Genomic DNA, 17,121 nt, shown 5'->3' with positions numbered 1-17,121 from the left:
GGCGCTTCCAGTGCCCAGCTCAGGGACCCGGGGGTTGCCAAGCCTATATCCAGCAACTAAATGCTGAGCCCCCTGAGGGTTACATGGAAGGGAATAATGGTCCAGTGCAAACACACACCCTTATTGAATCTTCTCAAATTTCCATCAAATCACAAATGCTGTCCAACACATTAAGTATTAGTTCGCTATTTGGCCATCTAGAGGACGACATGGTTAAGTCAATTACATTCCTGCATCCCAGCAGGCCTTTCCATTTGGATGGCTCCTGCTGTTAATGGGAAATTTGAATCATTCCCGCCACAGGTCACTGGAAATGCATGCCAAGCACCCATAGGCAAAATCATCGTCCTAGGAAATTGGTCACATATATATTTGATCACTATACTTACAATTAAATGTTACGATTGTGGTCTCAGTTGAACGACATTCGACAATGAGCGACGTATCGGAAATACACCCTGCTGGTGGCTGTGGCTCTGGAAATAGAAATATCTGTACTATTCTTTTGATTTGACATACTCTTCCCTTTGCTATCACAGTATGCCACGTCAAATCCATACCTTCCTTACGACTGGACAGTCATTTCCTTTGCACATGTCGAAACAAATCTTTTAATCTGCCAGGAAGTTCTACTTACCTTATAAGCCTGATGCTCAAGGCGAACCTACCACACATCCCCTACTACTAAGTGTGGTACTTCAATAACTGATTCCTGGCGATACGAAATAATACTGACCGAAAATCAACGATGAGTGGACATGTCTCATACGTTTACTTGTGAGTGGTACCATTGTCTTAGAAAGAGAGGCAAAACCGTCTTACAAAGCTCCAGATGTTCAAAAACATATTACCGTCACAAGTGGTCTTGGTTCTACAAGTGTATACAAGTATCCGTGTTAAAACCTATACTGGCTTTATAAATCGAGGTATGGAATTACCCCTGAATGTAGTGGTTTTCTCCAGACAAAAAGCTTGACAATGAATATAGACGGTGATCCCGGAATGTATAGTATCAGACCAACAGTGCGGTTACACGTCGCCAATGGTGGAACCTCGTAATAAAATTACCGAATTTAGAAAGTGATTCGGCTAAGGAATGTGGTATGAAACCAGTATTTGCAACTCCCTCACGCCGCTACCGCTGGATATTCCTACAGTATTTGTAACGCATTCTGTCTCGATGCCATGTCAGAGGTTCGGTGATATAATGACTTGTTATAGGCGATGGTTGATTGAGAAGGATCACAGACAGTAGTTGACGTGCTGATTGAGGTCATAAGAAATGTACACTAGCATTTCAGATCTCAAGTGCTATGCTGTCCACTGGAAATGCTGTCTGGGATTTGGAATCAAGTCTCTCCATTCAAGCACATACCTGTGTTGGATGCTACGGAGAAGTCCTTTAATGATTATAGCCATTAGTATATCATATTTCTGGCACTCTCATATCTCAGAACGAGTCACCTATCTCAAACCTATCTGCCACAGTAAAATTCCAACGTCGTTATAGATAGTCCCTATGCGTCTTGCAACTGCTGCCATTTCTGCAGCTTTACGCATTTCATTTGTTTCAATTTAAGTCTGAACTGGGTGGAAGTCGGAGAAAGCTATATCTACCACCTTCTGAAACTTGTGTCGAAACAGGCTAAGCTAAGTTAGTGCAACATGACTGTTTTAAACCATTCGATGGAACCGGGAACATAGTCGTAGCTCCACTAACTGTGCACGTTGTGTAAGGTCAGCGCCAAACAAAGCCTGCTCCTGCAACACGAAGTCGTATAACAGACAGTACAGGAACTGGGAGAAGGACGAGGAGTTTGCTACTGCATTTTGGTGCGTCCCCAAACAACATAGAAGTATTGCTGGCCGAAACATATCCGCGTCCCTCAGAGTCCTTTCACGTCGTCACCCCAACATGCTATACTCATTATTCTGTACCATCCAACAGAGAAACATTAAAAACTATAAAAAGCTCCACTAACTTCATCCGACAGAGAACTCTAAGATTTTTACCGCATATCTCTCCCCCCATATATCGAAAATATATACCGTCTGCTTGCCGGCATAGAGCACATTTGAAGATCCTATTAAATATACAGCTATTGACCCATCGCAGAGACCAGTGTAAAGGTGCATGGCCTGTACTGTGGGTGGGAGGATGGGCGTATCCCGCAAACTATATAAGTCGAAGAGATCCTTCCTGTGAACATGTGTCATTGTTTGAAACATTGATTTTTTCTGCTGTAACACGCTTTGTACATTGTCATACATTGTTTTTTCTGCCACGACTTATAGGTCTGTGTCAGGTTGTAAACTGGTATTAACACATTCTGATCACACAGTGACTGAGTAGCTGATTGCTCTGCATTCCGTTTAGACTAATACCTCATATTGCAGTCTTGTATGCGATAATGGTTTCGGTGGTAGGTGTCGCCCGCCCCCCCCCCCCCCCTCGCCGGCCGTGGTGGCCGAGTGGTTCTAGGCGCTACAGTTTGAAACCGCACGACCGCTACGGTCGCAGGTTCGAATCCTGCCTCGGGAATGGATGTGTGTGATGTCCTTAGGTTAGTTAGGTTTAAGTAGTTCTAAGTTCTAGGGGACTGATGACCTCTAGAAGTTAAGTCCCATAGTGCTCAGAGCCATTTGAACCATTTTGTTGCCCCCCCCTCTCCCCCCCAAAAACTTTCTCCAGCTCTAACAAGCGATGTCAGAATCATTATGGAGTAACCAAAAGCCAACCAGCGGACAGATGGGATGGAAAAGACACCGTCGATGTTCTGAAACAATAAATATCACAGTTGATAGTCCGAACAATTTTAGCAATTTTACAGCAATTTCAACACCGACCAATGATGCGACAGGATCATAGCTAAAGTGTCCCGTTTCTACTTTGCTAGAATCATTGCGAATGTAGACTGTGCAGTATGTCCATTGATTGTTAATTCTCGGTCATATACATCAAAGTATACCAGACAGCACTCTACATATTTTTAGTACCTCGAGCATAGTGCTTATTTACGATCTATCTCTATGCATATGGGAGTCACAGAGCATTCTCGCAGTCTCAGGATAAAATTAGAGACTGAAAGACACCCCTCGCACTGTGATTGACCAACCAGCCCTGCAGCACTGTTACCGATTTAATCAGCAGCCGACCAGAAGTAGGCCGCAAATTCCACATCTCGTGAATGGAGCTAGCCAAGTCCCCGCCCATCCAACTGCACAAGATTTCACCAGATGCGCCCATGTGGAGGAGGTTATCACTTCTTATCAATGTAGTCACAGATTTCAAAGTGTTGTGATGTAATAGCAGATGGTTAAGAAGAACAAGAAACAGGTGATTTTTATGCATGATGGATCTCCAGACAGATGGAGTTCAAAGCACTTTATGTATTTTTTTTGTGGTTTTAGGGCGCACAACTTCAACGGTCATTAGCGCCCAGACTACGTTAGGAATGCACCGCGAGTCACAAGTTTAAAACAGCAACGAAACGGAAAACACGATAAAAGACAGACTGACAGGCATAGGATTAAAAAAAGGAAAACAGCATAATCAAATGTCCTTTGAGAGGGTTGTCAAATTGATAAAATGAAGAACGCGAGCAGCTGCTCGGTGGTCATCCGCTAAAATGGCTTCTACAGTACATGGCAGGCCAAGATCAAGACGCAGGGTGTTAAAATCCGGACAGGACGTTAAAATGTGGCGGACCGTCAGCAATTGCCCACATGGGCAGAACGGCGCCGGCGCAGCCGTCAGCAGATGGCGATGGCTGAACCGGCAGTGTCCAATTCGTAACCGGGCCAAAACGACCTCCTCCCGCCGAGAAGGGCGGGAGGAGGACGTCCAAGCCGCGGGAAGAGGTTTCAAGGCCCGAAGCTTGTTGTCTGTAAGTGCAGCCCAATCGGCATGCCACAGCGATAAAATGCGCCGACAAATTACCCTGCTACAATCCGACGAAGGGACACAACAAGAAGCTGTCCGAGGCTGGAGGACCGCAGCCTTGGCCGCGGCATCTGCAGCTTCGTTCCCAGGGATACCGACATGGCCAGGAACCCACATAAAGCTAACCGGAGAACCGACGTCCACCAGCTGCTGAAGATAGCGTTGGATCCGGTGTACGAAAGGGTGAACCGGGTACGGATCACCGAGGCTCTGGATAGCGCTCAGGGAATCGGAGCAGATGACATATGCAGAATGTCGGTGGCGGCAGATGTAAAGGACAGCCTGGCAGAGGGCAAAGAGCTCAGCTGTGAAGACCGAACAATGGCCATGGAGCCGATATTTGAAACTTTGTGCCCCGACAATAAAAGAACACCCGACCCCGTCATTGGTCTTAGAGCCATCTGTATAAATGAAGGCCATTTTAATGAACTTCGAACGAAGTTCGACAAAACGGGAGTGGTAGACTGAACCGGGGGTAACCTCCTTCGGGAGCGAGCTGAGATCAAGGTGGACGCGAACCTGAGCCTGGAGCCAAGGTGGCGTGTGGCTCTCGCCCACTCGAAAGGTTGCAGGGAGTGAAAAATTAAGGTGTTGGAGGCGACGAAAGCGAACTCCAGGGGGTAGCAGGGCAGAGACATACAACCCGTATTGACTGTCGAGAGAGTCATCAAAAAAGGAACGATAAGACGGGTGGTCGGGCATTGCCAGTAGCCGACAGGCATACCGACAAAGCAGTATATCGCGCCGGTAGGTGAGTGGCAACTCACCAGCGTCAGCATGAAGACTCTCGACGGGACTAGTATAAAATGCTCCGATCGCAAGTCGTAAACCCCGATGTTGTATGGAGTTGAGGCGGCGTAAGATGGATGGCCGTGCAGAGGAGTATACGAAGCTCCCATAATCCAGGTTGGAGCGGACGATCGACCGATATAGGCGAAGTAGGACGGTTCGATCCGCTCCCCACGACATACCACTGAGAACACGGAGGACATTTAGAGAACGGGTACAACGGGCAGCCAAATATAACATGTGGAGACCAACTAAGTTTCCTGTCAAATGTAAGACCTAAAAATTTTGTCGTCTCCACGAATGGGAGAGCACCCCATTCTCCTGGCGAAAGGTGTCTGACAGGACAGAACCCACACGTACCCTGAACTGTCGATCCATTAAAAAGGAACGAATAAAAAGAGGGAGGCGACCGCGAAGGCCCCAGGTATGCATGGTGCGGAGAATGCCCGCCCTCCAACAGGTGTCGTAAGCCTTCTCCAAATCAAAGAACACAGCCGCGGTCGGGCGCTTCCGCAAGAAGTTATTCATAATGAAGGTCGACAAGGTAACCAGATGGTCAACAGCAGAGCGGCGCCTACGAAATCCACATTGTACATTGGTAAGTAGGCGTCGAGACTCGAGCAGCCAAATCAATCGAGAGTTAACCATTCGCTCCATCACTTTACAGACACAGCTGGTAAGCGAGATGGGTCGATAACTGGAAGGCAAGTGCTTGTCCTTCCCCGGCTTAGGAATCGGAACAACAATAGACTCGCGCCAGCATGCGGGAACATGTCCCTCAATCCAGATGCGATTGTAAGTACGAAGAAGAAAACCTTTACCCGCAGGAGAAAGGTTCTTCAGCATCTGAATATGAATAGAATCAGGCCCTGGAGCGGAGGACCGTGATCGGCCAAGTGCGTTTTCGAGTTCCCGCATGGTGAATGGGGCATTATAACTTTCACGATTCGAGGAGCGGAAGTTAGGTGGCCTAGCCTCCTCTGCCTGTTTGCGGGGGAGGAAGGCAGGGTGGTAATGAGCGGAGCTCGAAACCTCTGCGAAAAAGCGGCCGAAGGCATTGGAGACAGCCTCAGGGGCCACAAGGACGTCATTCGCGACCGTCAAGCCAGAAACTGGTGAGTGGACCTTAGTGCCAGATAGCCGGCGCAGGCTACCCCAGACAACAGAAGAAGGAGTAAAACTGTTGAAGGTGCTTGTGAAAGCAGCCCAGCTGGCTTTCTTGCTTTCTTTAATAATACGACGACACTGTGCACGTAATCGTTTATAATTGATACAATTTGCCACTGTAGGGTGGCGTTTAAAGGTGCGTAAAGCACGTCGACGAGCACGTAAAGCGTCTCTACATGCTGCGGTCCACCAGGGGACCGGTACGCGACGTGGAGAAGAAGTAGGGTGAGGGATGGAATATTCAGCAGCAGTGAGAATGACTTCCGTGAGGTGTGCGACCTGACTATCGCAGCTTCTGAAGGTTTGATCCTGAAAGGTCGCCCTGGAAGAGAAGAGCCCCCAGTCTGCTTTGGAGATGTTCCAACTAGATGAGCATGGAGAGGGGGTATGCTGCAGGAGATGGATAACACACGGGAAGTGGTCACTCGAATATGCATCAGAAAGTGCATACCACTCAAACCGGCGTGCAAGTTGCGTAGTACATATAGAGAGGTCTAAATGGGAATAGGTGTGAGATGTGTCCGAAAGAAAAGTAGGGGCGCCAGTATTGAGGCAGACGAGATTGAGCTGGTTGAAAAGGTCTGCTAACAGGGAGCCCCTTGGGCAGGATGCTGGAGAGCCCCAAAGGGGATGGTGGGCATTGAAGTCTCCAGTTAACAAAAATGGTGCAGGTAGCTGAGCAATAAGTTGCATCATGTCTGCCCTGGTAACGGCAGACGACGATGGAGTGTAAACGGTACAAATGGAAAAGGTAAAAGTGGGGAGAGTAACGCGGATGGCAACTGCCTGCAGGCCGGTGTGCAACGTGATGGGATCGTAGTAAATATCATCCCGGACCAGCAACATAACCCCTCCATGAGCTGGGATACCTACCACAGGGGGTAGGTCAAAACGCACAGAGGTGTAGTGTGCCAAAGCAATTTGATCGCATGGGTGTAGCTTCGTTTCATGGAGGGCTACGACGAGCGGACGGTGCAAGCGGAGCAGCAACTTCAACTCCTCTCGGTTGGAGCGAATGCTGCGAATATTCCAGTGAATAAGTGCCATCGTAAGAAAAAAAAAAAAAAAAAAAGGAAGATGAAAGAAGGGGTCACCTCGAAGGCCGCTGAGGGCCTGGCTTCGAGCGAGCACTGCCGCCGCTATCAGTAGGCGGACAGTCATCGTCCATTGGGTCTATAGGTTCATCGGCCATCTTGCGAAGATGGCCGGGAGGGGGAGCTTCCTCCGCCGGTGAACGGCCAGATGTTCGGCTACCAGCGGTGCGGCCAGGCGAAACGGAGGACGGCCTGGGGCGGCAACCGCTGGGTGGCGCAGGAGAAGAAATGCGCCGTGGCGGAGAAGGAGAACTGTGCTTCCTATGAGCCTTCTTGGAAGGTCGTTTGGTGGAAGTACCGGTCGAAGGCTGGGAGGTCGAGGTACGTAGGAAGTCTGCACGGGACGGTTCCTTCTTGAAGGCCCGTGCATCTGACTTCTGGGTCTTCGTCTTAGCAGAAGCTGATGAAGGGGCTGGTGTCTGTGGGGTGATGGGAGGAAGAGGAGACGTCGACCGCGCGATCTTAGCACTGGCCGAACGGACGACCGTGGTGCTGAAGGTCAGATCGCATGTCTGGGTTGCCACCTCCCTGGTAGTCCGAGGAGAGGCGAGGACAGTACTGTATTTCCCCGCTGGGAGCAGCGTGGGCTTCCTACTAGCCAATAGCTTGCGAGCAGCCGAGGTGGACACTTTCTCTTTGACCCGAATTTCATGGATACAGCGTTCTTCCTTATAGACAGGACAGTCGCGGGAGGATGCGGCATGGTTACCCTGACAGTTCACACAACGAGGAGACGGAGGTAGACAGTCATCCTCATGGGCATCCCTGCCACAAGTGACACATTTAGCCGCATTAGAACAAGACTGTCGAGTGTGATTGAAACGCTGACACTGGTAGCAGCGCGTAGGTGTCGGGACATAGGGGCGAACAGAAATAACCTCGTAGCCCGCCTTGATGCGCGATGGCAGCTTAACACTATCAAAGGTCAAGAAAAGTGTCCGGGTCGGTACAAGGTCATTGTTGACCTTTTTCATGACCCTATGGACAGCCGTCACGCCCTGCTCAGCGAAGAAAGATTGAATCTCCTCGTCAGTCAAGCCGTCGAGGGATCGAGTATAGACTACACCACGAGACGAATTCAAAGTTTGGTGAGCCTCCACCCGGACAGGGAACGTGTACAGGAGTGTGGCTCGAAGCAGTTTTTGTGCCTGAAAGGCGCTCTCAGTTTCGAGTAATAAGGTACCGTTACGCAACCTGGTACAAGATTTGACAGATCTGACTATGGCATCTACGCCCTTCTGGATAACGAAAGGGTTGACAGAGGAAAAATCCTTTCCGTCCTCAGATCGAGAAACGACGAGGAACTGTGGGGCAGGCGGTAGTACTTTTGTCACTGGTAGCTGGTCAAGTTTCCGTTTTTGGGCAGAAGTCGAGAGAGATGGAGTGAAATCCATTGCAGAGGAATCCCCCATGATTGCCAGCGTCTCCGATGGCGCGCTCCTTCCTTGTGGGGACCCTCTCAGAGGGCACTCCCGCCTTAGGTGAATGTTTAAACCTCAGGTCACACCTCCCGAGAAACAGACGGAGGGACCAATCGGCATGGTCAGAAGGTATCAGCTCAGGCAATCACCCCTCCCCGGGCCTGGCCTTTACCAGGGTGTACGCGCGTGCCTTACATGTCTACCCAGGGCGGGGAATTACGCGTTACCCCGTCACCGGCTACACGTGCGAACGCGTGGGTCGGCCTTCAGGCACGCACAGGGAGGAAGGAAGAAGAGGAAAATGGAGAGAGAGAGAGAGAGGGAGGGAGAGAGAGAAAGAGGACAGACTGCCTCAAACGCCAAAGTGGAGACCAGAGAAGGCAAGGAGGAGAAGGCAAGGAGGAGAAGGCAAGGAGGAGAAGGCAAGGAGGAGAAGGCAAGGAGGAGAAGGAAAGGAGGAGAAGGAAAGGAGGAGAAGGAAAGGAGGAGAAGGCAAGGAGGAGAAGGCAAGGAGGAGAAGGCAAGGAGGAGAAGGCAAGGAGGAGAAGGCAAGGAGGAGAAGGCAAGGAGGAGAAGGCAAGGAGAAGAAGGCAAGGAGAAGAAGGCAAGGAGAAGAAGGCAAGGAGAAGAAGGCAAGGAGAAGAAGGCAAGGAGAAGAAGGCAAGGAGAAGAAGGCAAGGAGAAGAAGGCAAGGAGAAGAAGGCAAGGAGAAGAAGGCAAGGAGAAGAAGGCAAGGAGAAGAAGGCAAGGAGAAGAAGGCAAGGAGAAGAAGGCAAGGAGAAGAAGGCAAGGAGAAGAAGGCAAGGAGAAGAAGGCAAGGAGAAGAAGGCAAGGAGAAGAAGGCAAGGAGAAGAAGGCAAGGAGAAGAAGGCAAGGAGAAGAAGGCAAGGAGAAGAAGGCAAGGAGAAGAAGGCAAGGAGAAGAAGGCAAGGAGAAGAAGGCAAGGAGAAGAAGGCAAGGAGAAGAAGGCAAGGAGAAGAAGGCAAGGAGAAGAAGGCAAGGAGAAGAAGGCAAGGAGAAGAAGGCAAGGAGAAGAAGGCAAGGAGAAGAAGGCAAGGAGAAGAAGGCAAGGAGAAGAAGGCAAGGAGAAGAAGGCAAGGAGAAGAAGGCAAGGAGAAGAAGGCAAGGAGAAGAAGGCAAGGAGAAGAAGGCAAGGAGAAGAAGGCAAGGAGAAGAAGGCAAGGAGAAGAAGGCAAGGAGAAGAAGGCAAGGAGAAGAAGGCAAGGAGAAGAAGGCAAGGAGAAGAAGGCAAGGAGAAGAAGGCAAGGAGAAGAAGGCAAGGAGAAGAAGGCAAGGAGAAGAAGGCAAGGAGAAGAAGGCAAGGAGAAGAAGGCAAGGAGAAGAAGGCAAGGAGAAGAAGGCAAGGAGAAGAAGGCAAGGAGAAGAAGGCAAGGAGAAGAAGGCAAGGAGAAGAAGGCAAGGAGAAGAAGGCAAGGAGAAGAAGGCAAGGAGAAGAAGGCAAGGAGAAGAAGGCAAGGAGAAGAAGGCAAGGAGAAGAAGGCAAGGAGAAGAAGGCAAGGAGAAGAAGGCAAGGAGAAGAAGGCAAGGAGAAGAAGGCAAGGAGAAGAAGGCAAGGAGAAGAAGGCAAGGAGAAGGCAAGGAGAAGAAGGCAAGGAGAAGAAGGCAAGGAGATTTTGCAGGGGAAAGAGTAAGGAAGACAGTGAGGTGGAGAAGAGCAAAGAAAGGAACCAACCAAAGGAAGGAAGAAATGAGAAGTGAAAAAGCAAAATGACCTCAAATAGAGGTCGTGGAACCGTCCGTCTCCGGACGCAGGCGCTAACTACCCCCTTGAGGGGGAGGGACTCCTTTTAGACGCCTCTTACGACAGGCAGGAATACCTCGGGCCTATTCTAATCCCCGGACCCGCAGGGGGGGCACTTTATTTACATAAACTACCCTATTAATTTTAAATTATTGTTCTAGTGTCTGGGATCAGTAACAGGAGGGTATTGGTAAGAGAGCATGAACACACGCACTCCTAAGGCTACACAGTTCTGCACTTAAAACATACTATGGTACATCGCTTGAGTTTCCGACCTATGTGTCGTGTGGAATGCAGCGTTGTTAATATTTCCGTGGAAGAAATATTTCCAACGCATGACAGACATCCTTCTTGATTTATTTACGATAAACTATGGTAACAAACTAACGAAAAAAAATACTTCCTTAAAACAGTGGCTCTGTGTGATACATGCACAATACAGCTTTCCAGAGATGTATAGCGTCCACTGTTTATACCCGATCACGGTTCAGAAATTATACTATGCCCACATCAATCCTATACGAAATGATCGTTAGTAATGCAGAGTACCTCTTACAAGGAAACAAACGCATTGCAGCAGCATCCAACATGTGAAATTACAATTCTTGCCGCCACTAACTATGTAAACACCACATCTGTCAAGCAGATGTATACATGGGCATTGCAGTGTCTCACAAACACCTATTGCTAACTTAGTTATGAAACTGAAGTATGGATTTTACAAGCAAGATGCAATAAGGGGATGGAGTACATCACAAATCTTCGTTCGTTTAGAGGAACGTGTCACGTTTCATCGCGCATGAGATGGAACTCCTCCGATGACCGAGAGGTTTACTGTTAACGATCGCAAGTAGACTGCTCTAAGACCCACAAAGAACACGCGGTTGTATACGGGTTGAACACAGCCTATAGCACACAACTGATGGATCTTGACAGAACATCAGGAAAAAAAAAAATGGTCAAATGACCTGCAGCAACTCTCCCTCCCTCTCTCTCTCTAGAATTCATCATCAGTCTACCATTAAATCGTACCGCGTTACACTTCTATCTCCACCGACCGCTCCATCCACTCTGTCATCCTTTAACACAGACGCATGCAAGTTTGGAGGCAGATGGTTCTGTCTTCCTGAAAAGCGTCAAATACAGTAGTCAACTCGTGTGTATCAAAATGGTTCAAATGGCTCTGACAAGGGAACATCCCCATCGCACCCCCCTCAGATTTAGTTATAAGCTGGCACAGTGGATAGGCCTTGAAAAACTGAACACAGATCAATCGAGAAAACAGGAAGAAGTTCTGTGGAACTATGCTTAAGATAGGCAATATCAAGGAGAGTGTGAGCTCAGGAGCGCCGTGGTCCCGTGGTTAGCGTCAGCAGCTGCGGAACGAGATGTCTTTAGTTAAAATCTTCCCTCGACTGAAAATTTCACTTTCTTTATTTTCGCAAAGTTATGATCTGTCCGTTCGTTCATTGACGTCTCTGTTCACTGTAATAAGTTTAGTGTCTGTATTTTGCGACCGCACCGCAAAACCGTGCGATTAGTTGACGAAAGGACGTGCCTCTCCAATGGGAACCGAAAACATTTGATCTCAAGGTCATAGGTCAACCGATTCCTCCACAGGAAAACTCGTCTGGTATATTCTATACGACACTGGTGACAGCATGTGCGTCACATGACATGAATATGTTGTCGACCCACCTAACTAGTACACTTGGCGAACGGGTAAAATGATTCTTCTATCTTGCCCGATTTAGGTTTTCTTGTGGATGTGATAATCACTCCCAAAAAAGTGATGAAAACATAAGAGTTTGACACAAACTGAAAAGCAAAAATTTAAATTTTTCTCTCGAGGGAAGACTTGAACCAAGGACCTTTCATTCCGCAGCTCGTTACACTAACCACGGGACCACGGCGCTCCTGAGCTCGCACTCTCCTTGATATTGCATCTCTCGCACATGGACTACTCAGTTTGTATATTTTGCTTATTTTTTCATAGTTCCACACAACTTCTTCCTGTTTTCTCGATCGATCAGTGTTCAGTTTTTCAAGGCCTATCCACTGTGCCAACTTATAACTAAATCTGAGGGGGTGCGATGGGGAGGTTCCCTTGTGAGCACTATGGGACTTAACTTCTGAGGTCATCAGTCCCCTAGAACTTAGCACTACTTAAACCGAACTAACCTAAGGACATCACACATATCCATGCCCGAGGCAGGATTCGAACCTGCGACCGTCGCGGTCTACATCTACATCCATACTCCGCAAGCCACCCAACGGTGTGTGGCGGAGGGCACTTTACGTGCCACTGTCATTACCTCCCTTTCCTGTTCCAGTCGCGTATGGTTCGCGGGAAGAACGACTGTCTGAAAGCCTCCGTGCGCGCTCTAATCTCTCTAATTTTACATTCGTGATCTCCTCGGGAGGTATAAGTAGGGGGAAGCAATATACTCGATACCTCATCCAGAAACGCATCCTCTCGAAACCTGGCGAGCAAGCTACACCGCGATGCAGAGCGCCTCTCTTGCAGAGTCTGCCACTTGAGTTTATTAAACATCTCCGTAACGCTATCACGGTTACCAAATAACCCTGTGACGAAACGCGCCGCTCTTCTTTGGATCTTCTCTATCTCCTCCGTCAACCCGATCTGGTACGGATCCCACACTGATGAGCAATACTCAAGTATAGGTCGAACGAGTGTTTTGTAAGCCACCTCCTTTGTTGCTGGACTACATTTTCTAAGCACTCTCCCAATGAATCTCAACCTGGTACCCGCCTTACCAACAATTAATTTTATATGATCATTCCACTTCAAATCGTTCCGCACGCATACTCCCAGATATTTTACAGAAGTAACTGCTACCAGTCTTTGTTCCGCTATCATATAATCATACAATAAAGGATCCTTCTTTCTATGTATTCGCGCGGTTCCAGACTGTAGCGCCTAGAACCGCTCGGCCTCGTGTGTATCACTGTTACCTCAATAGACATACAGTAGAACGCTGCCTCGGCAGAAAAAGAAGTGAATGTTTCCCTAGATCCCTTCGCTTCCATGTCGACGTTTTCTCGGATGCCTCTTGCTGTCACGTACTTGTTTCCATGTACAAGAATTATTCTGCGCCAGCCAGAAGACACGCAAGTACTTCCTCAGTTTCCCCGCATTTCGGTGTATATTTCCTCAATTTATACGTATTTTTTACAATTCCATCGATTTTTTTTATGCCAGTTCTACCCATACAATCATGACATTACTTCTCGTTCCTGTTCTAAAATTGCTTGTAAATGTAGTACATCTGCCAACACCTAGCGCAGATGCACTGATCGGGAGGCATAATATAGCACTGTAGTCGATTGTATCCAGTCGCCTCCAATATTCCATATTTGCAGACTGTCTGCTCTGTTTTCTGTACGTCTCTGCATAAGCATGTGTTGCGGACGGCTCCCATGAGCAGGTCCTGTCGCTGGTGGACTCAACTTCGAACATGGAATACGTACATCTTAAGATGTAACGCGTGGCTGGTCCACTGCGAGACCTGCCTCAGATGTGACGCGTGGTGGATCCGCCTCTGAACATCGGTCTGGATATGTAGTGCGTGGCAGATCCACACTCTAATGATAGCTCAGATGTGATATATTGTGGATCTGCATCCAAACATTGCTCCATACATTGTGCATGGCGGATCCACCTTCAGACTATCCTGGACGTGGCACATTGTACATCCGTGTCCCAACAATGCTCCGGATATAACACGCGGTGGATCCAAACTCTAACGCTACTCGGGTCTACTGCGGGTCTCTGGAGCCATCCGCGACATGCACATACACAGATATATAGAAAACAGAGCAGAAGCTCTGTAAATGTGGAATATGCAGGTTGGAGGAGACTGGATGTATCGAGTACATTACTATACTATGCCTCCTGATCAGTGCATTTGCTCTAGGTGTTGACAGCTGTACTAATTTACTAGCAATTTTAGAACACAGAACGAGAAATTATATCATAATTGCATGGATTGAACTGACAAAAAATAGATATAATTGTGGAAAATACATATAAATTTAGGGAATATACACTGAAATGCGGGGAAATTGTAGTACTTGCGTGTCTTCTGGTTGGTGCAGAACAATTCTTGTACATGGGAACAAGTATGCGACAGCAAGAGGAATCCGAGAAAACGTCGACATGGAAGCGAAGGGTCCAGGGAAACACTTTCTCTTGAGGCGGCATTCTGTTGTATGTCTATTGAGGTAACAGTGATACACGCGAGTTGACTACTGTACTTGACGCTTTTCAGGAAGAAAGAACCATCTGCCTCTAACGTTACATGCATCTACGTTAAAGGATGACAGAGTGGATAGAATGGTCGGTGGAGATGGAGTTGTGACGTGGTACGATTTAATGGTAGACTGACGAATTCTAGAAAGGGGGAAGTTGCTACCGGTCATTTGACCATTTTTTCCTGATGTTCTGTCAGGATCCATCAGTTGTGTGCCATAGCCTGCGTTCGACCCGTATACAACCGCGTGTTCCGTGTGGGTATTAGCGCAGTGTCTACTTGCGATCGTTAACATTAAACCTCTTGGTCATCACAGAGTTCCATCTCATTGATCCAAAGAAGAGCGGCACGTTTCGTCACAGGGTTATTTGGTAACCGTGATAGCGTTACGGAGATGTTTAATAAACTCAAGTGGCAGACTCTGCAAGAGAGGCGCTCTGCATCGCGGTGTAGCTTGCTCGCCAGGTTTCGAGAGGGTGCGTTTCTGGATGAGGTATCTAGTATATTGCTTCCACCTACTTATACCTCCCGAGGAGATCACGAATGTAAAATTAGAGAGATTAGAGCGCGCACGGAGGCTTTCAGACAGTCGTTCTTCCCGCGAACCATACGCGACTGGAACAGGAAAGGGAGGTAATGACAGTGGCACGTAAAGTGCCCTCCGCCACACACCGTTGGGTGGCTTGCGGAGTATGAATGTAGATGTAGATGTGTAATGAAACGTGACATTCCTCTAAACGAACGAAGATTTATGCGATGTACTCCATCCCCCTGTCGTATCTTGGTGTCAAATCCAATCTTTAGTTTCATAACTATGTTAGCAATACGTGTTTGTGAGACACTGCAATCCCCACATATACATCTGCTTGTCAGATGTGGTGTTTACAGAATTAGTGGCGGCATGACTTTGAATTTCACATATCGGATGCTGCTGCTATGCGTTTATCTGTTTCCTTGTAAGAGGTATTCTCCGTTACTAACGATCATTTTATATAGGACTGATGTGGGCATAGTATAATTTCTGAACTGTGATCGGGTGTAAATATTGGACGCAATACATCTCTGGAAATCTATATTGTGCATATGTCACACAGAGCCACTGTTTTAAGGAAGTGCTCCATAAGGTTGAAAAATCGATTTGCCCAATCGTCAATAATACCTGTAGCCTAAGTTATAAATTAAATAAAGAGCTAAATAACAGACTGAAGGCGGCATATACATATCGTCGGACTTTTAACATTAGGAACAGCTACGAATTTGCCGAGGAAATTAAAGACGTAATTAGACCTCAGGAAGCGTCACTAGCTTCATTCGATATCACCAATCTGTACACAAACATTCCCGTAAAAGAAACGATTGAGATCATTAAGAACAATCTCCTCACTCATGGTAAGTTGGAATTGGGGGAAGTGACTGAACTAGTGGAAATGTTGGAACAAGTCTTGTCGTTCAATTACTTCACTTTCAATGGTAAATTTTAACAGAAAGACGGGTTGGCAATAGGGAACATTTTAGCTGGGACGCTGGCTGACATTTTTGTAAATCATTTGGAAAACGAATTCTTTGATGAAAATCCAGATATCGCTGAGAAAATTGTATATTACAGGAGATATGTTGACTATATTATACAAGGGAGATGAAAACGGTATCGAAAATGTAGCACAAAAAATGAGCTCTCAACATCCGAAAATTACATTCACTATGGATTTTGAAGAAGACAGTATAGATTACTTAGATTTAACACGAATAAAGATGGGAAGCATATTCAGAAAACATACGTGTACAGATTAAGTTATCAATGAGCGCTCTTGTCACCGACCGCGATACAAATGGGCATATTTTACTTCGATGATATACAGGCTACTAAGATTGCCACTAAGCCAACAGGAAGTAGAAAAGGAACTAAGTATTTTAAAACAAATGGCCGTAGCGAACGGATATACGTGCAAGGAGGTGATGAATATTTATAATAAGAAAGAAGAGGCAAATGAAACAAATAGATGGAAGTCGCAATTAAGAGGAACAAAAAGACTAAGAAGAAGCGTGGTTCTCACTTAACAGTGGAATAATTACAGATAAGACAAAGATGCTTTCGTAAATCCGACTTTAAAATAGGGTTCCGAACAAATAACACGCTAAATTTGAAGCTGCGACACAAAATATGTAATAGTAAGAATACATTTCAGGATTCAGGTGTATATATCAAATGTGATGACTGCTGTAAACAATATATAGGGCAGACTGGTAGGAACTTTGAGAACAGATTCAGGAAGCACACCTACTCTCAAAACAAAACAACGTTTGGGCCGCATATGGCTGCCTTAAAGCACTCAGTCATGAACATTGAACAAAATTTAGACATCCTGCATAGAGCTCATAAGGAACGGTTTCTTAACATTTTGGAAGAATTTGAAATATACACCCACAAAAAGAAAGATCCGGATTTAATCCTCAACGAGCAAAGCGTGTTTAATCATAACGCCAATTTTAATATTTATGACTTACTGAGATAACTGTTGCGTGTGGAGGTCCAGGCCGAGGAGATGGTGCATGGTGGAGAAACTGGAAGATACGTGCAGCGCCTGGCGTCGTTGACGGGGCCCTCCTGCGCGGCCCTCTTGCCCACGGCGATGGACGTCAGACGACTGGGCGGAGCGCGGCTCAACACCGA

The 17,121-nt window shown here is 47.3% G+C and overlaps 1 protein-coding gene across 1 annotated transcript in view; it reads left to right on the top strand.

The window, feature by feature from the left end:
* The window catches only part of LOC126252665 (uncharacterized), a 144,546-nt gene that overhangs the window by 46,094 nt on the left and 81,331 nt on the right, over positions 1 to 17,121 (top strand). The window contains exon 3 of the mRNA XM_049953566.1: positions 8,780 to 10,023. Coding sequence (XP_049809523.1) covers positions 8,780 to 10,023 — 1,244 coding nt within the window. The remainder of the gene's footprint in view (positions 1 to 8,779; positions 10,024 to 17,121) is intronic.

This window comes from Schistocerca nitens, chromosome 4 (genome assembly GCF_023898315.1).
Source record: "Schistocerca nitens isolate TAMUIC-IGC-003100 chromosome 4, iqSchNite1.1, whole genome shotgun sequence".
Classification (NCBI taxonomy): domain Eukaryota; kingdom Metazoa; phylum Arthropoda; class Insecta; order Orthoptera; family Acrididae; genus Schistocerca; species Schistocerca nitens.
This window is presented reverse-complemented; position numbering and strand designations above follow the sequence as displayed.